Source organism: Sceloporus undulatus, chromosome 5 (genome assembly GCF_019175285.1).
Source record: "Sceloporus undulatus isolate JIND9_A2432 ecotype Alabama chromosome 5, SceUnd_v1.1, whole genome shotgun sequence".
In the NCBI taxonomy this organism is placed as follows: domain Eukaryota; kingdom Metazoa; phylum Chordata; class Lepidosauria; order Squamata; family Phrynosomatidae; genus Sceloporus; species Sceloporus undulatus.
Window position 1 is genome coordinate 110856615 of NC_056526.1, and position 26670 is coordinate 110883284.

Genomic DNA, 26670 nt, shown 5'->3' on the forward strand with positions numbered 1-26670 from the left:
GCCCCGGCGGCAATCAGCGGCAGGACCGGGCTGGGGCCGGTGCCAAGACCTCACCGGGCCACATCCGGTTGCCTATCCCTGTTCTATAACTTGGTGCCCTCCAGACATTTTGGACTACAGATACCCACATTCCTGGCCATTGGCATTCTATAATGTAGCTGAGTCTGACACCCACTAAATAAAAAATGTCTGTAGGGAATCAGATTGGGAAGGCACAGATAGACTGGCAAGTCTGTTTCACAGATGTTGGACCTAAATTGTCTTTGTTGGTGGTTTTGTAAAGGTATTGACAGCAGTGTTTTTCCTTATTTTGTTTTCATTCGTTACTTGGGTTTATACTGTTCTATGTTTTAATAATTGGAAATAAAATTGTAATGCCCACATACCTGACTTGCTGTCTAAAATGGTGCAGATAGTTTCCTGAAAACTATCTGTATATGGAAAATGTGTTAATAGATATTTTTTGAATGCTCCCACTGCTAAACTACAGTGCAGACCAGTATAAAATTGCACTGGTTGAAACAGGTGTAAAGCAAGAGGTGATTCTTAAGGACTTATCTGTCCAAATAGTTTTTTTCTTCAATTAGAAATGTAAATTAAAAATATTTATAATTTATTGTACATACATACATACATACATACAGTATATATATATATATATATATAGAGAGAGAGAGAGAGAGAGAGAGAGAATGAGAATATTGCTTTTTTCTTTAAAATGATAAAGGTGATGCTTTGAACATAAAATAAGAACATTCTATAATATGTTTTTGCTATTACTGATCCAAAGAAAGATGATGGATTTTTTAAAAATTCATAAATATGTATGAAGTTAGCAGAGCCCTGCTTTTGATTTGAAATATATTGGTGGTCTCCTTTTTTTTTCATTTACTGTACATAGGGTAGAATTACATGGGTAATTTCTATCAGTGCTAATGGGAATTATAATGTAAATCCCCCATGCCTCAGTGGGAAAACAAACCCTCTGGTTTTCAATTGGGAGTTTCAGTACCTGCACACACTCATTAGTACAGTAATGCATTATATCTGTAACAGAAAAGATGAGCAGGAATTTATTCCAATGTTTGCTTTGTCAAAATGTTATCATGCTGTTCAGCAGAATATTAAACACTGGAAAAGGTAGAGGATGAATTCATAAAATACTGTTTATTTGCTAATCTTTGCAAGACACAAAATACAGATTAGCCTTGTTCAAAAAGATTCTTAGTAGTAGTAGAAGAGGCAGAATAGACTGGAAAAAATAGGCTTTAAAAATATACTCTGATTCCCATCCTTAGCAGATTTTGTTCTGTACTGCTTGACTAGACTGTGCAACTAAGAAGAAGAACCCAGAACGGTTATGAACAGAATTAACTAGAAATAATTTAGTGCAACCACCACTGAGATTAATAGTTATTGAGCAGATGTTCCTATTTGTGCCCTTTTTAATATGTAAAATCACTGTTGATAGATATCGTGGAAGAGATTTTGTGGAAGTCTGTCTTGTGCTCATACTGGAACATGCTCATACAAGTTCAGTGACTTAGTGAGCTTTTGTGATTATTTCAGATTATTTCAGAACAAAGCTGTTGTCCCTTTGTAGAGTTACAAAAGAGAATTATCTGTTGGTAGCCAAGTGTGATTTACGCTTAGCATAGACAAAAATGATTCCAGGTTAGTTTTTCTACTCTAATGAAATTTGCAAGCAACCCTAACAATATTTGCTAAATAGAAGAAATAAATTAGCTTAGTTTTTAAATCATTCTCATTTGCTAACAAAACATTAGATGTGAGGGGTTTTTTTAAATCAGAAAAAATAAATCCTAATTTTGATTCTTCTAGCACTTTGCTAGACTGACCTCTGGAAGATGGCAAGATCTGCAATTCTAAGTTGCTAAGTCAAGCATAGGAAACTTTTAGACTCGCTGGCAAGTGGTTTATAAATCTATGATAGGTTGAACAAATACCCTCCCCGAAGTCTTTCTGACACATGGTACAATAGAATAAAAATAGTCGACTACCACTTCCTCAACTCTGTACTTGAAAATAAATGATGAGAAGAAGTGGATTATTATCAGGAGAAGTATTTTTTAGTATTTTAACCCCACACAAATTATCTGTTCATAAAAATGGGGCATAGAAGACTCTATTTAAATATATATATATATTAACACTGTAAAGGGACAAGCAATCCCCTATCCATTTTAGATTTGTTAGGTCTTTATTAAAGAACATTTATTACACAGGCATCTCATTCTTTGTAAGGCTCTTGTCACAGAGAAGAGTTTCTGTAGGCTTTTTGTGCATGATAAAATGGCTATAATTGTAATGAGGCTTGATGCTATTCTTATCCACTATGAACTAGTTTGATAATAAGGAGGCCCTCTGTTAGGTCGTATTCTGTTTACCGTTCTGTATAGACTTCACAAAATATTACATGCAACTTCATTTTGACCCACTATGTCACGGTAGAAATTTTAATTTGGTCTTTTTTTTACTGTGCGACAGCAGGTAACAGCAATGTTAAAATCATGTCAAGTTGTTCTGTTAGGAAATGCTTTTCCTATATCATTGTTTTCATTTCAATTTTTTCCTCAGGAGAAATTCCAGCAACTAATTCCTCCTCTAACTCAAACTGTTGTACTTGTAATTGCCAGCCAGCATTGCAAGCCATTCTTCAAGAGCTTAAGACCATGAGAAAGATAATGCAGATTCAAGCAGGTATTATCATCTGTTTTTTTCCAGAAATGTAATTCTGAAGATCTAATCTTCATCTAAGAGAAAGGTTTCCGTACAGCTGCCCAAATGGTACAGACAGTATCTTTTGTTAGAGCAAATGCTTTGGTCAGGTAATAGGTTTTACAGTTGTGCAGAGGACTTCAACATGAATGTTGTTGCTTGAAAAATTACATGGAGATTAGTAGGTTCCTTTCCTACCAGTATTGCTGAGTCAATTAATGCTTCTGGCCATTTGACCACATTGGCTTTTTGCTTGCTTCTATTAAAAAGCATACCTGAATTTGTACACAGCTGAAGAAACACACAGAAAGAGTTATAGTGTTTGACATATTTATCCGCTTTCAGTGAGGAGTTATATGGAGAGCTCTGGGGATAGAGGAGTGAAACGGCAAACTGCATGTAGCATATTGGACATTTTCAACCAAGACTGATGAAAAATGGCAAGCCTGAAGTATATTGACAGTTTTCAAATATTTAAAGAATGTCAGGAATAGGAATGATAAAGATTGAAGCAGTGGCTTTCAGTTATAAAAGACAAGAATTAGCTGAACTAGTAGGGTGGAAATAAACTGCCTGGGAAAGGGCATCTTTTGAGAATGGTTTAAATATAAGATATTTTCACACACATACAGCATACATGTACATTGCTGTTGTATAACCTGATTGCACCCAATCACTGGCAGTTGTAAATGTCTGAACCGACTTCCATTTTAGGAATCTGTGAATTCCCATTCATACATGCAAGTCATCACACTCTTGCATATATCAAGGGAATAATGTGTGTATGTGAAACAATCCTTACCTTTGGATGTCTACTTATATTTGAAATGGAACCCTAAATGGTTTATAGTCAGAATGCTGCAATCTACTCTATAGTTGAAAGCACATTGGCTGAAATCCTGTTAGTGATATATGTATATTTAATTCTCTTGGACAGAGCTCAAGGTTCTATTCTGAAGCTCTTTACACAGCATCCAAACCTAGGTGTCTCTTCAGCACTAGGATTTGCTGAATAGGAAGAAATACATGTCCAATATACCCTTTTTAATGACCCACTCCTGGCAATTTTTAACTGCTCCCCAGACTTCCCAGCACTAAAGGATGAAGAGGGCTTAATACAAAAGGGTTTCTAGAGTCCCTCCCATTTTAGTGTTATGAAGACAAAGGGGCACCTAGCCTGCTTTAAAATGGGAACCTTTAGTACATCTCTTGGTCATTGCTGAGTATAGGTAATAGCTCTAAGTCAGTAAAGCTGTAGTGGGCAACTGTGACAATATAGATACTTTTATACTACTTTTCCTGCAGCTCATCTTCAAAGGCTCTGCTGGCTAGGGCTGATGGAAGTTGTAGGCCAAAAATATTTAGAAGACTGTCATCATCTACTCCAATAGCAAATGGTAAAATTGAAAAGAGGTTAGGAAGCTTGTTTGGTGTTGCTGAACTATTGAGACTTCAGCCAGTCTAATAAATGTACTCACAAGTTTTCTTTTCTTCAGTTGCTGCTCAGAACAGACAACAGCCTTCGGTTCCCCTGGTTTGTGCGCAGAAATCTGCCCTGTCAAGAAAGAGAAATAAAAAGAAAAAATTGCCCCAAAAGACTATTGAAACTCTTACTGTGAATAAGAAACCCAACACTGTAGAGCATGAAAAAAAGTTACCAGCAAGTTCTGGAAAATCAAATGGAGAAGTAGCTGAACCCTCCTTGAAATCGGAGCCACAGATTTCAGGATTTGGCATTGTCCTTGAATCTTCATCTTCAGATGTAAGTATATAAAAGTACAATAAATTATATATAACTTCCAGTTGCTAGCAACACAGATCCCAACTTTGTGCTGGCTTAATGTTATAGATTTTGGAACTAATGCAGCATGTTTTAGGATTCATCTGTAACCTTGCTTGCTTGTGAGGTATTTTCTTCCACTTGCATCACGGCTGATCATTCACTTGCATTTTCTCAGGAAGTACCTGTGCACAGTTACTGAATATCCTCACAAATACACATTTTTCCCCAGGTCCCATTTAATACTTGCCCTGAGGGCTATACCAAAAACACTAGGGCAAAATGCATAAGGACTATCACTAAATCAGCATTGAATTGGTCTTGTTTGTTTCGTTCACAGTAGTAAGCCATTAGTTATGGGACAAGAACAGGAATTACCTTATAGGTCTTGTAAATGTTTTGTAAATGAATACTAGATAACCTCCATTTTGGTGCTAAAGTGCAATGATCAAGTGAGATAATGTTGCCTTTTGCTCAAGAAAGCAAAGGTGTCCGGAAGGGGGACTGATGAGGAGGCTTTATGTGTAGTAGCAATATAGTTACAGATAATCAAAAGTTATCTGTAGATCTTGAAAGCTGGTTTCTCAGTTCTCTTTAGACAGTTTAGTGTAGTTGGCTTTTTTAAAATGTGGAAGTCACACTGCTGCTATCGTTTAGGCAGTGTCATCAACATACATGTATAAAGTTCCTGTCCCAAAGAATATGCAGTATATAATTCAACAGTGTGAGAAGTGTCAAGGAGGAGGGGAAAAGAATAGACTTTGTACCAAGGTTTTATAGTCTGGCTTCTGTGTCTGCAGATTCTGCATCCATGATTTCAACCATCCATGGCTTGAAAATATTTTTTTTAAAAAACAAAAATCCAAAAAGCAAACCTTGATTTTCCTGTTTTATTTAAGGGACACCATTTTACTAAGCTATTGGACTTGAGTATCCATGGGGGGCCTAGAACCAAACCCAATGGATACCAAGGACTACTGTGAAAAATACACAGGGGTTTGGCTCCAGGATCCCCTGTGGATGCCAAAATTCGTTAATGCTAAAGTCCCATTATATTCAATAGCATAGTAAAATGGTGTATATAAATAAATATATAAAATAGCAAAATCAAAGTTTGCTTTTTGGGATATATATATATATATATATATATATAAAAGCAAAAATTCCAAATAGCAAACCTTGATTTTTGATTTTATATAAGAGACACCATTTTGTTGTGCCCTTTGATTGAATGGGACTTGAGCATCTACAGATTTTGTTATCCACGGAGGGTCCTGGAACCAAACCCCAGCGGTTATAAGAGATCTTAAATAATCCGCTTCTGATCCGAATGTATGAATGTTAGTTGATGATCCGCTATTTTAGTGAATTATTAGTAATGTTATTGTTTTAACGATTGTATTTTATATGGAATTGTTTTATTGCTGTAATCCTGCCTCGATCTGCATAATAATTATTATTATTATTTATGAGTTAGGTTGTAGTAGAGCTCACAAGGTCAAAGCAATGGGATGTTTTGATTCGCAGGGTGAAGTTATGAAGTAATCTGCCACCCTTCTAAGATTTTCCTGATCCTTCTTAGTTTAGCTGGAGTCCTCACCATGGTGGAAAGAAGGAGGCAGGAAGGAATTTTTCCAAGCAGCAGTGTATTGTTTTGTGCTACCCTTGTTGTAGCACAAAGTATTTTGGGTATCTTAGTTTTAAATGAGATCTTTACAAAAGATCTGCCCCTAGATATAACTGATTTGCTGATATGGATCGACACAGCAGCCTCCACTTTTTATTTTTCTTTGGAGTATGGATGTAGGAACTACTGCAATGGGTACAGTATTTGCGTGCAAAAATTTACCATTTCAAATTATGCTTTTCCAGTAGAGCTAGAATAGTTTGTTCTGTCTAATTCATACCATATGTAGCGACGGAACAAGTCACATTCTGCAATGCAAGCCAATGGCCATACCTTATTATTTAGTGTGACCATGTAGGAATACCACAAAGTGGATCCCTTCAATGATAAATTAAAGAGAGAGGGATTTTCTGGGTAGGAAGGCAAAGCCAGTTTACAGTCAGCCCTCAGTATTCATGGGCTTGCCATCCGCAGATTCAGGCATCTGCGGACAGCAAGCCTGCATTGTCCCCCCACAGATACAAAAATCCATTGTTACCGATGGTGGTGTGTGCATGTGGCCGTGGCACTATTAGTGACAGGCCCTGTTGTCCCCAGTGGCAGTGCGTGTGCATGGCCATGCCACTGTTAGGTTCTGTTGTCCCCATTGGCAGTGTAGCCACATGCACCTGCTGCTATTAGGGACAACAGAACTTGAGCATACGTGGATTTGGTATCCGTGGGGGTCCAGAATGGATCCTCCATGGATACTGAGGGCTGACAGTATTTGCTGTCCAAAAGTACAGTCACTAATGAGATAGATTTCTGCAAATCACTAGCTGTGCCATTGCTGCCTAATTGTAACCATAGAATTGAATTGCCCATTGTAACCATAGGATTTATATGCGTGCTCCCATTCTCTCTCTGTGTGTGTCTTTCATAGCACAAAGATAGAGAAGTGAAGCAACACTTTTCTTATAGGGCTTGTGAAAGGTTTTGCAGCGTGTGGGCTGGAATTTGCAAATGTCAAAATATATGCATGGGATTTAGAAAGGGTGCACTTGGCATTTTCTCCTTTTGAATTAGATGTTTGCAGAATGAATACCTGGAGAGCATGAGGGTGGCCATTTGGCTTTGTTAGCTCTTCAGCACAGGATATCTGAAAAGTTCACTGATGAGTAAGCCGATCATTAATTTCTTCAATGTATCTTTTTTAATTTTGAGAAGTCAGTTTCCAATTTCCTAAGTGGAGCAAGCTCAGAGAACATAATTAAATTCTGTATCAATGATCGTAAATGAAAGGAATTCTTTAGATAATATTGTACCTTTCCAGAGGTACTAACTAATAATAAAAAAGAGCAGTCATGATAAATCAGTTACACAGATGTGAGCTATACCAGTAATGAGATTAGTGTGTCATATCACAGACTCTATGCAATGATACATAGTTACTGGTTAAATGCTTTTCTTTGTTTTCATACTATACTTGTAATTATGGCTAGAAAGGTGTATGCTGGAAAAGGACTGATAACCTCTGCAGTTTTATAGTAATTCTATAATTTTGACTTTTTTTAAGATTGTCCTTCAGTTTTCCTGTTTTTTGAACATGCAGATGCAGTTTTAAAGCAGGTTTTTAAAAATTCTCCCATGCTTTGTTGGTTCATTCTAGGTACAAAACAGAACCTAAAGAAATGGGAGCCAAATTGGAAAGTTCAATTTGGGTTTGTAGGAGCCCCAATGCTGCTTTACAGGTGAATTCCTGGTATCACTGGTCAGGAAGAGTTGTCAAGGGTTCTAGATTTTTTTTTAATAATCTTTAAATTTTTAAGTCTTTGATTGTAATAGTGTCAGAGAAAATAGCCTTTCTCTCCCCCTCCCACTATGAAATGAAACCTTTTAAAAAGTTGAGGATCCTAGTTAATTTTGAAATTTAAGGGAATTTTATCTCTATTGGAAGACAAAATGTGACGTAGTACATACAAGAGGTTGGAATCCCTTGGATAACCTAAAAGAACTCAGAAAGATTTCTGAATATTGGATCAATATGCTTGTCTGCAATCTTGTACAGTTATGTGTGTCTCCTTCAATTCAGTGGAATTTCCGTATGAGTAACTGTGTAAGATTAGCCCTTCAGCTTTTGTTATTTATCATTTTATTATGCTAACAGATGTTTAGGATAAGAAAATGGTATGTTTCACACTCATAAAGCCAATGTGAATTATCTTATATGTATGATATATCACAGTGGGCCCTTGCTCTTTGCTGTGGTTTGACTCCAGGTCCTGCCATGGATACCAAAATCCATGGATGTTCAAGTCTCATTAAAAACAGTGGAATAGCAAAATGGTGTCCCTTATATAAAATGGCAAAATCAAGGTTTGCTTTTTGGAGTTTATATATTTTTTTGAATATTTTCAAGCCATGGATGCTTGAATCTGTGGATAAAAAATCCGTGGATATGAAAGACCAACTGTATTAGCAAACTCATTATTTTTAATGTGAATCTTATAACTAAAGCAGCAGCATCCATGCATAATAAAGTAGTATCATCAAATTTGGGGAAACACTAATGCTTACAACAATACCTCCTTCAAACAAAAAAACAATAGAGTAGAAAAAGCAGAACACCTCATGAAACTGGCATGCCTCACAAGCAACTGACTGACTCTTGGAAGAGAGAAAGAGGAGGCAAATAGATGGAATGGAGTGACTGGAAGCCTGAAGCAAGAGGTTCACACTGCTGCATTTTGTTGCCAGGCCCTTTTGCCTTTCAGTTTACATTCATTACATATTGACTGAAATACATAAATAGGTACAGTTTTATGACTCTTGATTTGTTTTCAGGGTGACTTTTAGATCTGAATAAATAAGTTTCTCCTGTGGTGAGTCTCTCAATTGTAATGGTAGGGATGCCTATGTATTCATGAGATTATGATAATTACTACTGTAACTAGCATTTAGATACTACTACTTTAGTATCCCAGGTATTATACACATTATCTTACTATCCCAAGCTCTTACAGTGGTCTTGTAATGTAGAATATTCTATTTCCATGTTGCTTGCTCATGACCATCCAGGTATTAGAGTACAAGTGGAGCCCATGTTGTGGTCACAGTGGGCCAAATTATGTTTTTTATTCTTGTTTACAAAATGTGTTTAAATGGATTATATGCTAAAAATGCTAAAGAATTGACCCTAAAACCTGGGTCGACTTATACACCAGTCATACAGCAATGCTTCTTTTAAAATGGCAGCAGTGGCTGTTTGGTTTCCAGGCCACAGCAGTGAGAGCAGAGAGAGTCAGAGCTTCTTTTATGTAGGTAAAAAAGTAGATATAAACTCTTGCCGTCGTCCTCCCCCTTTCCATGCTGTGGCTGGAAGTGTCGAAGAGCCCTTGCTGTGGGATGGAGAGGGAAGGTCAGTGTTTCTTTTAAGATTGTCACTTCATCACCTGTCCCCCCCCCCCCCTCAGTTGTTTGCAGCCAGTCCGTTGTCTCTTCCTCCTCCTCCTTTCCACTTTCTGTAAGGAGACAAGCAGCATAATTCAAAGTTGTGAGATGAATTGTTTTATTTTGCTTTATTATTGTTAGGTTTTGTACAAGTTGTTTACTTAAATAATAACAAAATATTTTTAGAAAAGAAAGCATAAATAATGAACAGTTAGCGTTTCCCTGATTAACATTGTGAACACATCCAAGTTTACTCAAAAGTACTCCCAACTGTGGTTTAGTTGGGCTTATTCCATCGTAAGTATATATAGTAATTCAATATATATTACTGACCTTTTGTGCATGTGTGTGTAGTGTGTTGTGCACACCTTCAAGTACTGTATATACTCATGTATAAGTCTAGAAATTTAAAACCAGAGTCGATTATCCATGGTCATGTGTAAGTACTCTACTTTAACTCTTATTTAAAGAAGGAACCATCTCCTGGTGAAAAGCAAAATTATAATATGTGAAGCACTGATCCCCCAGGGACATAGCCAAAGGGGGGGGTTCTTGAGGTCCGGACCCCCCCTCCATTAGAAAAAGGAATGGTGTGTGGCTGCGCGCCACTGCACCCAAGCCCCATTATAATGGTGGGACCCCCCTTCCTAAAATCCAAGCTACATCCCTGCCCCCCTCTACTCTCTCATCCATCCAGTCTGAAGAACAAGACACATAGAGTTATGTCTGCTGGAATTTATAAGTTCTTTGACATTTTTGCTTTGCTTCATCCTTTAGATCCTTTGTTATATGCCCCTAAATTTACCTCGACTTATCCACAGGCATAGCAAAATCCATAATTTTGGCCCAAATCTTGCCCTCGACTTATAATGAGGTCGACTTATAGTCGAGTATATTGGTAGTTTCCAACTTATGGCAACCACAGGGTTTTCTTGACAAGATTTGTTCAGGAACCAATTGACTATGCTTCTAAGTACATGTTTGTTTCTACAAAACAATAACTTTGATAGACATTGGCCAAGGGAGATCTATTTAATCAGTGAAAACATTCAGAAATGCTTAAGATTAAATCTAATTTGCTGCTTGCTAATTTAGCATTACAAAAGTTTTGGCAATTTTCTCATTTGTGTTAATTATGTATACATTGCTTTGATTATTTTATGTTAGCAAGCCCTATTTGGCTATAAATCATACTGGAGATGTCCATGTGAAACTCAATTGGAAACTGATTGCTTACAATTGAAGGATATTCACTACTGAAGGAATTTGGAATAAATCAGCATTTTTTTTAAATATGTGACTGGGTACAGACTGATTCATTTATAAGACACAACATACAAACCTTCAAATAGCATTAATTGGATCTCTGACTGAGGCTAGGATTGCCTCTGGAATGTTCTTGTTATACATTTGTTCTGTCTTTTGCATTATAGGGACATTGGTTTTCTAATGGGTAGATTTACAGTCATATCCTCCCCATGGTTATTGCTGTTACAGTATTGTGTAATAGACTGGTCACTGGAACTGCGCCAAATGCTTGTCACTATGGAGCACATGCCCTTTCTATAATGCACAGTTTATCCCAATCAGTGAGAGGAGGAAGAATTCACATGTGACCATGGAAGAACTCAGCTTCCAAATCACCATGAAGTTGGTATCCAAACAAATTGTGACACACATTTCAAGAAACTGCTTTTTGTTTTTTTTAAGGTCAGGAAGTGTGTGAAATCGTGAGGATATGAACTTTTCATTCTCAGTCCTCCATCCCCTGCTTGTGTAATCATGGACTGACTCTTCTCTTGTGACAGATTTCAGCATTTAAACAATTCTTACACTTTTCTCTGTATGTGGAATGTGATCTGAATAGATAATTCAAGCAGAAGGATTCCTGTCTAGGAAAAAACATTGTCTTATTACAACTGAAGATCATTCTACCTTTCAATTACTATTTATTCTAGTTTTAGTTTTAGTTTTCTTGGCCTGTTACAGACAGGCCAAAATAAAGCTGCTTCGAGTCACTTTGGAGGTATGGTATTTCAATGATGCATGAGTCTAAGAGTCCAAAAGCCACACCAAAGCTGCACTCAAGTCCTTAGGACGGGAGTGTGCTTGGTGGCGGTTTTGGACTCTTAGGACGCATGCATCATTGAAATACCATACCTCCAAAGTGACTCGAAGCAGCTTTATTTTGGCCTGTCTGTAACAGGCCTTGTGTGCTAAACTGCTACACTTAATCCCACGATCAAGTAAGGGTAAATGTGAAGTCGAAGGCTTCATGGCTGGCATCCATAGTTTTATGTGGGTTTTTTGGACTATGTGGCCATGTTTCTAGAAGAGTTTATCCCTGATGTTTCACTAGCATCTGTGGCTGGCATCTTCAGAAATGCTGACCTGGAAGAGAGTGGCTCTACACACACACACACACACACTCCCCGTATGATACCGACTCTCTCCAGGTCAGCATTCTCTGAAGATGCCAGCCACAGATGCTGGCGAAACATCAGGAATAAACTCTTCTAGAACATGGCCCAAAAAACCCATAGCGTAACTACTGTACTTTGAAATAGTTACTTAATTTCCTAGTGTATGGTGTGCTCATTAAAAATATATATTTGCCTCAATTGGTTGAACTGATTGTCAGTAAGTTGACTGAAGTATAGACTCAAATATATTATTTTAAAATTTGATGTTGCTTCTGTAAGGTCAAGAATCTGTTTCTACACCATAAATCCATTTATTGTGGTGCCAAAGATACATAGTATTGGATGTAGAAGTGGGAACACACTGGTATTTCCAGCTGACAGAGAAAGAAATCATGGCCGTAAGATGTTTGCGTATACAGTTCAACTCACCTTTATCTGAAATGCTTGGGACCAGAAGTGTTTGGGATTTTGGAGATGTTTTTGATGGTGCACTACTTGCATGCGAGTATGCAAAGAGCCAGTCGGGATAGTGGTTTGAGTGTTGGGCTGGACTCTGGGGACCAAGGTTCAATTCCCAGTTCAGCCATGAACCTGCTGGGTGACCTTGGGCAAATATTTTTAATTTTATGTTGGATGCAGTTAGTGTGTCCTATGTTATGCAGTTTAATTCAGTTTTTAAATGGCTTTTAATCAGTGTATATTCTGCCTTGAGCCTTGAGGAGCGTGGGTAAGAAATAAAATCTGATTGTTTTTAAACTTGCCCACCTTTTCCATGGTTTGAAAAAATCCATATGGTCATCAAAGCTTGAATATTAATTAATTATGGTTGGAATAAAGGAAGGCAATTACATTGTAAGTTCAAATGCAAAATAGAATAAGCCTTGTTTTTCTAGCATCCTTCTAGAATCTGGCTGTTGAAGTTACCTGTCATACACTGTTACATGTGACTTTTAAAATACTACCTAGACTAATACATTGCTGCTTATTAAATTCTGTTCATGTCAACAAATGAAAACTAGCTCTTAAATGCTCTTAGCTCTTGTTCTAGTGTCAGTTTTGTGGGTTTCTAAGAGATGTTTGTTATTAGAAGTAAAAAGAAATTACTTACGGGCTAGCAATCTCACAATTGTTCAGTTGTTTTTGGCATACATCTCACATTAGCCTTAGTCAGAATAGCCAGTGGTAGTGATTATGGGAGTTGTAGTAAAAAAAAAAAAAAAATCTGTGTGCTGCTGCGGTGTGTGTCTTCAAGTAGTTTCTGACCCTAAGGCAAACCCATCACAAGGGTTTCTGGACAAGATTTGTTCAGAAAGGGTTTGCCCTGCCTTCTTCTGAGTGGCTTGCTGAAGAACACCCAGTGGGTCCATGACCAAGGAGGATTGAACCCGGCCTTCAAACACTGCAGAAATAACCAGTTTGAGACCTCTTTAACTGCCCTGGCTCAATGCTGGGAATCAGGGAACTGTAGTTTTGTGAGACATTAGCCTTCTCTGTCAGAGAGCTCTGGGCCCACAAAACCACATGTCTTAGGATTCTTAAGCACTGAGCCAGGGCAGTCAAAGCTGTCTCAAACTGAATTATTCTGCGGTGTGTTTTAGTGCTTAGACCATACACCATGTTAGTTTTCAAATTGTTAAGAGCTAGTGCTCTACACTATTGAATAAATATTATGAAACCAAGTTGCTAATTTGAAATTGTACAGACATCCACATAACCACTGTTTGAAATTCTTCCAATACTACTAAAGCATTAATATGATAATTTGCATTTTATGATTCTCAGTTATACATTTTATTTTTGAAATAGGAGCCTATTGTGGGATAGGAAAGCCTTGTGTTATATACTGATATGAATGACCACTCATTTTCATGTTGGACAAAATAGTTATGAATAAAGTGCTAATAAGTATTGATATCTTTTGGTAGCCAGACGTGCAACTTGCTGAAGGCTTTGACGTCTTTATGCCTAAATCACAACTGGACTATATAGCAAATTATACCGCTCAGGGAGCCTCTGTTTAAAACTGGTGTGTGCATTTTTGATGACAAGACCTTGGCCAACTCCTTACCCAATGGCAAGAGAAAAAGAGGCCTGAATGACAACCGGAAAGGATTAGACCAAAATTTGTGGGTGCAATAAAAGGTATGTTTGTCTTTAATTATATCAGTGCTTTTATATTTCATCTAATGTTTATGCTGTATTTCATTTGAAACTTGACAAATTATTGGTGATTTCTTCTTAAGCGTGCTTCATATTTATCTTTAATAATGTTTGATCTGGTATGAACGGACACGTTGGTAGATTAGGGGAATACAGATTTTTGTCACTATCCTACAATATATGTAGAGCACTACATGTAGAAACACTACATGTAGAAACCTAGTATGTCAGGGAGGAAAAGTTAACTGCATTGTTGTTCACATAAAATTTCCTGATGTAGGAAGACGTCTATTTATGTGGAGTACCATCATCTTCTCATGTCTAGCAGATTGTGGAGATATAGTCCTCACTGGAGCTGGAGCACTATGCTACCCTGCAGTTTGAAATATTATCTTTTCTGCACAACATCATATTACACTGGGCCTCAGCCCACTGAGTCTTTTTGCTTTGGTACTCTGCAGATCAGCATGTAAGGAAGCTCAGTGTGCAGTGTTATGTTTGCAGTTTGCTTTTACTATTGTAAGTAGCACAGTTGTTCAGTGCTATGTTCAACGTAATGTTGCGTTGGTTAACTGCTCGTCTCATCAGGATACCATGTCGTCGTCCCCAAAATGAGCAGCATTAGTGGTGGGAATGTGAAGGCCTGAGTCCTCTACCCCACTACTGTCACTTCTGTCTATTCAGGGTGCCACAGCCCGCTGAGGAAATCGGCAGCAACGGCAGCAGGAAGGTGGAGGACTCAACCCTCCACCACTGCTACCACCTCTTGTTTCTTCAGGGCACCACAGCTCACCAAGGAGATGAGTGGCAGTGATGGCAGGAACAACCTTGGTGGTGAGGATCATAGAGTAGTGTCTCTGCTTCAGTCTGAATCTCATAAGCTGGCTGGGCAACAGATCATGACTTCTCATCATGTAGCAGATTGTGGAGGTAAAGCCCTCATTGGAGTTAGAGCACTATGTTTGGCTTTTGTTGTCAGTGCTTTTGCATCAAGCACGTTGAGTAGTTGAAGATCTGCCCTTCGATGACGGTACGCCCTTTGATGATGGTGGACTTTTCAGTGCTTATACTGACACTAAACTCAAACACACACTGAAGATGCAGTCCATAGTAACTCCACCTGGTAAAGATAAGGCTCTGCCTCTAAATGTACCCACAGCCCCTCTTGATCTTGTTATCACCGTACCTTTTCATTGCCTTCCTCTGCTGGGCAGAAACACTACTCCTCTACCTCCAAGTTTAAGTCTGGCTACTCCAAGATGTGTCAAGATAACTTCTCCAAATGTTGTCTTTGACTTTTTCCTTGTTGACTGCCTTGCCTCCACTGTGTATCAGTGCTTGCCATCATCATTCACAGCAGGCTCGCAAAATTCACTCCTGCTTGGGCCTCCATCATCTTGGATTTGTAGGTTTTTGACATTGTCAACAGAGGCTGTGCCATCAAATTCTAGAAGTATCTTCCCTCCAACATCCTTCATACCACACCTTCTTTGACAACATCCCTCCTGGAGGTGGACACCATCTTGCAATAATGGGCCATCAAATCCGTCCTGCCTTCATAGGAGCGTCGTCTTCTGCCCATCCTTCCTTGGTCATGTCCCACCTGTACTTTGGATTGCAGCATTAGTTTCCATCAAACTGCCAGTTTTATCAGGTGGGAGTGGCTACTGCCAAAAATCTTATTTAATACTTTAGATGGTTCTGAAAAATGCACTATGCAGGGGCAGGATAACCCACTTGTCTGAGTTCACAGGTGACCACATGATGCATTATACAGTGTGCCCTTGTTTTATGCGGGGGATCCGTTCTGGACCCCCCCCCCCGGCGTAAAACAAAAAGCGCGTATGCTCAAGCCCCATTACAAGTTATGGGGCTCGTGCTCTCGGTGGTGCGCACATGCCATCGTTTCTTCCAGCACATGGCGCAGGAAGAAGCAGCACTGCTTTCAGCGTATGCTGAAAGCAGTGTATAATGCGCCCTGCGTATGACGCGGGCATACTGTAGTTAAAGGTATGCAACTGGTCCTTCAGCAGAAATCCACACCTAACAGGAATTCCAGTCTGTAACATATATATAGCCTAACTGGGAATCTAGATATTGGGCTAGCATTTGACTAGCAAAATAGACTTTGAGTAAGAGCTGAAATGGGAGAAATTGTGTTGTTGGAAAACAGTTGCATATACAGTGGGCCCTTGCTTTATGCGGGGGATCCGTTCCCCCCCCCCCACGTAAGGCGAATTCCACTTATGCTCAAGCCCCATTCATTTGAATGTGCACGGCAGCGCAGGCTTGTGCACGGCAGCGCGGAGCATGCAGGGCACCACAGGCGAGTGGCCCATTCATTTGAATGGGATGCTCCGCCCCGCGCGCTCCCTGCGGCTTGAGCACGTAACGCGGGCGCACTGTATGTTGCCAGTTGGGCAAGTTTTATGCAATTGTTTAATAATAATAATAATAATAAATTTATTTATATACCGCGCCTTCCTTGGATCAGTGTAGATCAGTTTAAGTGTAGATGCTTTAATCTAGTGGCCATAACCTTAGTCAAATGAAGTTGGGGGGCATCCAGACCCTTATTTCAAAGCACTGATGTTATCTGAAAAATTTTGAAAGCAGTCATACTTCAGTTCTGGAGAAATACTGTAGGTGCCAAAAAATTGTAGCATATTGCTTTCTTGGAGAAAGAATTGCTCAAACTTGTTGAATATACAGTATAAAACAAACATAATGGAAGTTAAAACTCCAGTGCAATTTTGAAATACCACATTCCCACTGAAACACATTTCTCAGTTACGTCCAGCAGCTGATAATATCGGGGGTGGCACTGCTAGGCACTGTTATTATAATAAGAGGACTCTCTTAATTGTCTTCATGGCACCACACAAATGATATTGCTATGCTCACTAGGGGATTCTGCTCTTAGAAATGAACAGCAAGGACTGGCACACTGTGGAACTTTACTCTGCCTGGCTCCGTTTGCACATTTTCCTTTTGAAAAACTGTTCTACAAGATACTGTAGATCCATTTATTCCTTGTGCCAGTGTAAAACCTCCTTAAGAAAGACAAGATGTATGGTGATTGCTGTCAGTTTGCATTGTGGTTGTGAGAGGTTCTTGTACCACTCTTCCATACCTTGTTTAATCATACTTCTGCTACTCTTTCTTATTACCAGGAATTTAAATTATGTGTTGATGGAATTTATTTTATTGTTCGATGTTCTTGCTTCTTGCTTCTTCTTTCCTTCAGTTCTAATTAATCCCCAATCGATCATATTAATAAGATCTGTATAGTTCCACCATGTCTCTATTTCTTGGATGTTTATTCTTCAGGAAATTGGGAGGGAGTATATTTGGCTGCTGGTGCTACAAGGGTTGAAATATACAAGTAGGCTACATTGCGGCCTGTTGATGTGTAATATTATAGCTGATAGACACTCTTTATCCAAAGCTTTTTTTTAATGGGATGAGGTATTTTGTGAAGTCTTTCCCAAATAATAAGTTACTGATTTTCCAAATTCAAATTATTTCCTAATTCTATAGATGTTTTCTCTTCTCTCTACCTCCCCTCTCCATGGTGATGAAAGACTCTCAAAGGAAAAGAGTTAGTAAAATGTGAATCAGAATCATTTGAGGATATTATCATTATGAGTGTCTTATTATTTACTTGCTATTATCTTCCCAGTAATAGGACGGAGCATCTGTATATCTCCTCTTTAAAAAACAACAGCATCAACAACAGTGAATTTAAGATATCAAGTTTTTGTTTCAAGGAGAAAGCCTGATGTCAAATGATGTGGTTTTGAAATATATGTTTACCAAATCAGTGTGTTGGTGGACTGACTTAGGCTTGAATGTAGCTTAAGTGTGTATGAAAGAGTCACCCTTGATTATTCTTGTTTACAGAATCAAAGCTATGCATTGTGCTTTTAAATTTCATATTTGTATATTTGTGTGTGTCAGTTTGCACCAGTAATTTCTAGACAATGTTTTTGTTGTCCTCTGTTTAGATGTCTAGTTAAGCATATTTCTAGAATTTCAATGCCATCTTCTGTTAATGTTTTCAATAAGTTAAATGTTTATTGAATGCTTAAGAGATCTGAATTGTTATATGAAGAATTTCTAAGTCTATTGGGTGCTGTCAACTAGCAAGCTAATGGCTGCAATCTAGATTTATATTATAACTCCCAGAGTCTTCAAGAAACTCTTAACTACCTCATGCATGCATATAAAGGGCTTGTTTATTTGAAGGCCTCTCATGTTTATATATCCTTGTGCCTGGAAAATTGAGGAGTGCAAAAAGGTTTGTTGGCATGAACAAGAGGGAAATTTTCTGTGGGAAGAATTCAAAGTTCTCTTCAACCAATTCTGAGCTTGTATACAAAACATTGCATTTTATTCTTTTACTTTTCTCCTGTCTGGTTGTTCAGCTTTTTTATTTGAAGTTATCTGTCTTCTTCCAGCTTTGAAAAATCTTTTGCTAAATAGATGCTTTGTTTCTTCCGATTTTAGTGTTCACAGAAAAATACTGCACGGCAAACCATGTGGATAAACTGCCTGGCCCAAGAGACTGGGTCCAAATTCTACAGGATCAAATCAAACTGGCAAGAAGACGGTTAAAAAGAGGTTCAGGTAAGAAGAATGACAGGGTTGTGGAGCAATATGAATAAGAGCGAAGATTTAAAGCATCCATGAGCCTGTGCTGAGAACTGTTGAAGCTCTTTGATCTAAGGCTTGGTTGGTGCACATATGTTCTGTACTCCTCTGTTTCATTACTCACTATTCTGAGTTAAATATATGGCTTGCTGGCATTAAGAAGTTTTGTTTTTGTTTTGAGTTTTTTTGAGATGACATGAAAGTAGTCTCGTGTTTGATCTGTGACTGTTCCATAGATGTCAATCACTTTGTGACATTAAAGATATACAATGGCTAAGGAGGGCAGCTAATGTTACTCTTTACCTTTCAGTATTTCAGCCTTTCCCAGGCTTCGGGAAGGTTGTCCTCTACAGATAGTTTTGGGCTACAGTACCCATCATCCCTGACCATTTTCTATGTTGGTTGTGGTTGATGGGAATTTTAATGAAAACCATCTAGAGGACAGTAATGGAAATAATGTTTTTCATAGCATTACTAATTCTAAAAAAGCCGACAGTAGAGACATGGCTCTCAGAATCTGAGCTGAACTGCTCTAAGAATGTTCTGTTTGTTTCATGAGAAGGTGGAATCATAAGTCTTTTTTAGTGCCATCCTTTAGCTTAATATCTTTGGTATATTGATTACTTCAGTGGAAGAAATTGTACAGACCAAGTCACTGATGTTGACTGCTGTAGAAAGCTGAAGGATCAGTTTTCTATTTCATACTGTCTTTCTTTCTTTTTGTTCTCCTCAACAAAATACGTAGGGCCCTGATATTCAGAGATAAAATCCTTTCAAATAAATAAGACCTCTAAACATTTGCTCTGAGTGTAGACCAAAGAAATCAATATTCAACCCAACCTGTGACTTTTTGGAGTAAGAAATCAAACATTTTCCCCTACAACCAGTCCCCCAAATTGCTACTATATTTGCTTTGAGGTATGGCCTTGATAATGCTTATCTGTCCCTACTTCTCTCTCTCTTGTCCATTAATCCATAACTTTCATTTCTGGGAGAATGGCAAATATAGATGCTATGTTACCTGAATGTGTGATGACATTTTTAAAATGTCAAGTCAGAAATGCAGACCATCTCCAGACTTCTCAAAGTCTTAACAATTAAAACCAAATCCAGCAATACTATGGCCTGTTACAGACAGCCAAAATAAAGCTGCTTCGAGTCACAGTAGAGATACGGTGTTTCAATGATGCATGCGTCCTAAGAGTCCAGAAGTCGCACCAAAGCCACACTCCAGCCCTAAGGACTAGAGCGTGGCTTTGTTGTTGCTTCTGGACTCTTAGGACGCATACATCATTGAAACACCATACCTCCACTGTGACTCGAAGCAGCTTTATTTTGGCTGTCTGTAACAGGCCTATATGGCTTCTGCATTGTTAGACATTACTGTGAATCATGCCAGAATATTCAGTACCGTCCTACAATTTTAAACCCCACCTACTAGGGTATGGGTTTGATAGCTGTTTGTATTCTGGTTTTGGTAAATCTTTTAAAGTTCCTCAGCTCGTAGTACTACATTGGTAAGAATAGGGAGGCCTGGTGATGTCTCATCCACAGGGTCACCATGGGTTGGGGTCAACTCCACGGCAGTTAAAGACAACAACAAATATGCAAAATAAATTTTCTACTACTAAGTTGTGATCTTTCCCCCACCTAAAGTGAAGTCTTTCTAATGTCTGCTCCCCAGGACAAGCTTAACTAGAGAGGGAAGGTATTGTTCTCGGAACCTCATATATTCAAAGTTTTCCCACTGAGCTTTGGTCCTTTTGCCAGTCTAATGCTGTGAATATTTATTTTACTTGATGAGGAATTCAGTGAAACTTGAAAGTCTAGCTCATGTGTTCAGTTCCTGTTGACTTCAACAAAAGATGTGATTTATTTCTTTGCCACAGCTACAGTGGGGTAAACATAGCAGATTAAATCCATTGCCGCATTAACATCCTTCCTGTAATGCAAGAAGCCTCCCCCTATCACTGCCCCAGCAGCCTTCTGTGATGCTTGAAAATCTGCCCCAGAGGGTTTTCTAGCCTTTGGGGCATTTTTTCAGGGCACACCAGGGTATTGCAGGTATGAAATTGTTCTCTTCCAATTTCACTGACAGAATTGCTGAATGATACTGTTGGGTCCTGATTAATATGTATTTAAATGCTTCGTAAGTGGAAAGAAAATATCATCTCAGTAGTACTTGGTGAAACTGACTTAGAATCATTCGAATCATAGAGTTGAAGAGACCACTAGGGCCATCCAGTCCAACCCCTGCCATGCAGGGAATCCCAATCAAAGCATCCCCGACAGTGGCCATCCAGCCTCTGCTTGAAGACCTCCAAGGAAGGAGACTCCACTACACTCCGAGGGAGTTTGTTCCACTGTCGACAGCCCTTACTGTCAGGAAATTCTTCCTAATGTTGAGGTGGAATCTCTTTTCCTGTAGCTTGCATCCATTGCTTCGGGTCCTAGTCTCTGGAGCAGCAGAAAACAAGCTTGCTCCCTCCTCAATATGATATCCCTTCAAATATTTAAACAGGGCTTTCATATCACCTCTTAACCTTCTCTTCTCCAGGCTAAACATGTCTGGATCCTGAAATCTGAATAATACCTACATACTAATATTGCTATTCACAAACCATGGCAGTGAGATATGGAGTTATTCTGCTGGGATGTATATGTTTTGTTTTGTTTTTTAATCAGTCCCATATCTTTGTCATTCTTCAACAATGCTAAGAATCAGAATCATTGACCTATGCACTGTTCTCAGCATCTTCCAAATTCTAGTGGCCAGGAGCAACTTATTTTTTCCCCTTTTCCTTCCTTCTTTGCAGGAGACATTACTTCTGCAATAGCAGAAATATACACACATAACTTAAGTTTTTGTTACATTTCTGAATGTTAACAAAGTGTCCCTACATTCCTAGTATTCACACTTAATCACTTAATTCATTTATTATTATTTTATGTTGTTGTTGTTGTTGTTGTTGTTGTTGTGTGTCTTCAAATAGTTTCCAATTTACGGCAACCCTATCACGAGGTTATCTGAGGCATGTGAGAGTGTGGGACTCACCCAAAGTCACTCAGTGGCTTTCCATGGCCATGCAAGGAATTGACCCTAGTCTCCAGAGTCCTATGCTCTTTAGCCATGTTACTACTCCAAACCCTTTAGACAATATAAAATAGTTGAGGAACTGGGGTTATGAGGGACAGGTTTTTATGGTTATCTTGGGGGAATTCTGTATACAATTTCAGGTTCAAGCCCTGACATTCAGAACAGATTTAATGGCTAAGCACCATGTGACCTTTGGCATAAGCTACCAGTTCTGTGAGATTATTTGTACTTTCTTTTCTGAGGAGTGTATAATGACTGTTGGGTGAAATAAGATGCAAGCCTATACTGGATATAACAGAGCAGTTCTGGTTTATCTGCACATTCTTCTGGTACCCCATAATTTATACAGTGCTTGAGAAGGTTTTACTGCACTCCCACCTAATATTTAAAGAGCTATCTTTTATTCCTTTCTTCTGTAATCTTATTACTCCTATTGTCCTAAATCTGATTATATATATATATATATATATATATATGGGGAAATAATGATGTTCTGTTTGTATTTAGCAGAAGCAAATGACTGTGATGAGAAATTGGACTTTTCTCTACTACAAACAGGTAAGAAGCTGTTCATTAACAACTACACACTGATCACTTGTTTACTTTTGGTCTCATTGAAGTTGCAGTAACTGTCTAGCATATCTTTACACCAGGGGTTTCCAACCTGTGCTCTGAGGAACCCTTAGGCTCCACGTACAGTTCCCAGATGCTCCAGGAAAATGAAGGAAATAAAAATGGAATGAAATTAAAGAATAAGAATACAGTCACCCCTTTGAACTTGCGAGGAATCCGTTCCGGACCCCCTGCAAGTTTGAAATCTCACGCATATTCAAGACTCATAGGCTTGAATGGGGCGTGTGCATGCAGGGCACGCACCCCATTAGGGTTAATAGCGGTTGCCCCTCCACGGATTTCCAAGTCCACAAATTTCAAGTCCGTCAATTTGGAGGGGCAACTGCATAATCTTATATATATTCCTGAACCCCATTAACTTGTGAGGCGTAGGGTAGGCCTCCTAGGGGCTCTTCCATAGAAATTAGGGCTCTACAAGTCAAAAAGCTTGGGAACCCCTGCTTTACACAATACTTCATACTATAACTCCTTTTGTCTATACCACCTTTCAGAAGATAAACCTCCAGATCTCCTTTCCCACCCACAGTCTCCAAAGTCTAATCCATAGATCTTTCAGATGCAAGGAGACTTAGCAACAGCACTTAGCTGAGGTATTGCATATGATCTTTTTCCCCCCTGAAGCATGAAATTCTAGAGAGTGATTTGGACAGAGGTTATAAAAAAATACAGTTTGGACTGGATGGCAAACAGATTACAGTGTGCCCGCATTATAGGTGGGTGCATTTTATGCAGCTGATGGAAGGAAGGGAGCCACACACCAGAAGGAAACAGTGGCACATGCTCCTGTAGTATGCATGCCGCTGCAGGCATGAACCTCATTCATTTGAATGGGGCTTGCGCATCCACATTTTTTCCCTTACACGGGGGGCCGTAACGGATCCCCCGCATAAGGAAAGGGTGGACTGTATTTTGTGTCTTCTCCTATCTCTTTGTATCCAGGAGTGGGAGGCACAGGATCAATAACAGCAGGCACTAATTCAGGAGTATTGCTATTGTTACAGTTTTCTTTCCTGTAGCTTTGGATCAGGCTCTGCTTAGATTTTGGAATTATTTTATAATTGAGCATTATGTGGTTCACTTACTTGGTCTGTCTGGGCCGTTCCAACTTGCCTTGTTCCGAAAAAGAACCGACCAGAACATTGGAAGGGGACCTGGCAGGAAATTGGTCTGGAGCAGGCGAGGCCAGTTCAATAGATGCTAACAAACATGGTGAACAAGGAAGAGACAATAGAAGTGTATCAGCCAAGGATTCCTGGCGAAGTGGAACAGGTGGAGCTTCAGTCTGCAGACATACTTGTTGAGGAGCTGTGGAGCAAAGTTGCAAAGATGACGCTGACTGTAAAATCACAGAACCCGTAGGGGATCCTCGAGGGCCTATAGGAAGATTACAGGCATAATGCTGTGTTCAACCGAGAGATAGTAGAGAGCTTTTATTGTAGGAGATAGTAGAGACCTGTTGTTGGAGACAGAGTTGGAGGCCTGGGTGATGTGCACCATGGAGTAGCAAGAGCGATTCTCCTCTTGTCAGTGCCGATAATGGTCTTGGTCAGCGTCAAGACGGGACCATGGGTCGGATTCGTACCGATGTTTGAGTTTGAATCATGTCTCAGACTTATACTGATACTCCTGCTGGTATGCTGGGGACACAGACAGATGGTTGCTCACTCTATGTGAAGCGAGAGAACTCCACACGACACGTGGGGGGGCAGTATGTGGTGAGGGAAATAGATTAAGTTGTCTCACCAGGGGATCCACAAGCTCACCTTCCAAAAAGAAACCGCCCTGAGTTTCTACCACTTGGAGAGATGGGTTAGGAGAGACAGGCTTTTCAGATGGCTGAGCCTCCGATCTAGTGACCTTCTTGGTGAAAGAGTGTGAAGAAGAGTGTTTATGTTTCTTCTTCTTAGCCTCCTTGACTCCTTGAGGCTGAGCAGGAGGCAATGTTGGTTTCTGCCATCAAGGACTTCCACTTTTTTGTGGGGACGTCCTCAGATTCATGGGCCACGGGTTCAAAAATGGCCTCATAGCTCAGATTTGAAGAGCCAGGGCAAGTGGAGTCATCATGGCTACTTGATTCCATTGTTGAAGGCCTCCTCAGGACTATAGACGGCAGGGGCACAGAGACAGTCGCTGTGGGAGGCACATGTGGCTTCAAAGCCTTTTCATACAAGAACACCTGTCGTCTAGAAAGGTAATCTTTCCAAGCCTGAGGGGATGAAGACCCTGCAATGAGGGCAAGTCTACATATTGTACAGCTCAGCAAGGCACAGAGAGCGCTTGTCCTGGTCTTGAATCTTTGCCCACATTCCTCAAAGCACTTGAAAGACATGGACTGAGAGGCCATACTTGCCAAAGGAAGCTTAGTCAAACAGTCTGGGTCAAACCATTAATGTCAAACAAGGCCCAAATTGCAAACCAGAGAGTAGTCGAGGTAAGCAGAGTCAAAACCAGAAAAAATTCTATGCCGGTGCCAAAATCCAATAAGAAGAGTAGTTAAGAGTCAAATCCATTGTTTGTAAAACTGTTATCTCCAAGAATGAGAGTTATTGTGTGGATCAATTCCTTAGATGCTGCTAGCGAATTGCACAAAAAGGAACTGAAGGAAAAGAGCAGGAATGCTAGGGGTATATATAGAGTGGGCAAAGCTGTCACCAAAAAGTCTTCCCTAGTGATTCTAGAAGGTCCTGAATGTCTCCGCACAGGCGCAGGAAAACCCATTTGTGTGATACACAGAGACCACTTAAAGAACCAAAACCAAACAGTTACAAGTAGGCAACCTGATCTTTCTAGACCTTGTGTCCAGCTGTAAAATTTGTGTAGGCAATACTTGGTAAAATCAGAAAACTCAGAAAGCAGTTAAATTATTTTTTTAAACATGATGTCACAGGACGTCATTCATTGTTCTGTCCATAATTAGCAAAATAAATATGAAACATGGAACTGAGTTTCATTTGCACAGTTTATACAGTAGTCCTATGTATCCACAGATTCTTTATCCGTGGATTCAAGCATTCATTGATTGAAAATATTTTTAAAATACATAAATTCCAGAAAGCAAACCTTGAATTTGCCATTTTATATAAGGGGCACTATTTTACTATGCCATTGTATTTAATGGAACTTGACCCTCCATGGATTTTGGTATCCACGGAGAATCCTGGAACCAATCCCCAGTGGATAATAAGGCCCCCCTTGTAAGTTTGCAGGATCTATCTTTTCCTAAAAGAGAATTTGAATGGTCCAGGAGATGAACTTTTTAGAAGAGAATATACACATTCCTTGATTTAGCTTTGTGAAGAACCCAGTTACCTTGTTGTGAGAAACAACCTGACCCTTTGGTTTTTACATATATGCGCTCTCACATATGCACGTCCTGTGACACTACTTTTAGTAGCAGCTTGTCCAGAAGCAGCATACTTCTTTTATACAGGATCATGTAGACAAACAAGAAATACAGCATTTTTCATGTATTTTGTGAGCTTTCCAAAGACATCTGGCTGCTGCTCTCAGGGGAGAAAATGCTGAACCAGATGGAGAACAGTCAGATCACTAAAGCAATTCTTTTCCTGTTATACATTATGATAGTATCAGAGAACAATTGCTGTAACATTTTTTAAAAAGGAAAATTGAAACAGGCACATATTAATGTTAGATGTTATATGCATGCTGTTATGGGATATCTTCCAGCACTTTTAAATATCTCCTGTGAACAGCAATTGTTGTCCTGTGGCATTTCCTGTTTTTGCCTAACACTTCCATCCCATGCATGATTATTCATAAATAAGCCACACTAAGTTTCATAAGACCTCCCTCCAAAAAAGGCACTTCGGATGACATCTAAATTTTAACGGTAATACCTTAAATACAGCCGGCCCTCCTTATCCACGGATTTTTTATCCATGGATTCAAGCGTCCACAGATCAAAAATATGCAAAAAAAATTGTAAATTCCAAATAGCAAACCTTGATTTTCTATTTTATATAAGTGACACCTTTTTGCAATGCCATTATATTTAATGGAGCTTGAGCATCCACAGATTTTGTTATCCATGGGGGGTCCTGGAATCAAACCCCAGCGGATAACAAGGAACCATCTTAACTTTAATGATTTGTAGATTAATTCAGATTGT

General features: G+C 39.2%; 1 protein-coding gene across 1 annotated transcript in view; it reads left to right on the forward strand.

Moving 5' to 3' along the window:
• Positions 1 to 26670, forward strand: part of BEND7 (BEN domain containing 7) — a 63999-nt gene that overhangs the window by 28547 nt on the left and 8782 nt on the right. The window contains 7 exon segments of the mRNA XM_042468239.1: positions 2599 to 2721; positions 4236 to 4501; positions 13924 to 14009; positions 14011 to 14120; positions 14123 to 14140; positions 18668 to 18787; positions 22419 to 22466. Of these exon segments, the coding sequence (XP_042324173.1) occupies positions 2599 to 2721; positions 4236 to 4501; positions 13924 to 14009; positions 14011 to 14120; positions 14123 to 14140; positions 18668 to 18787; positions 22419 to 22466 (771 nt within the window).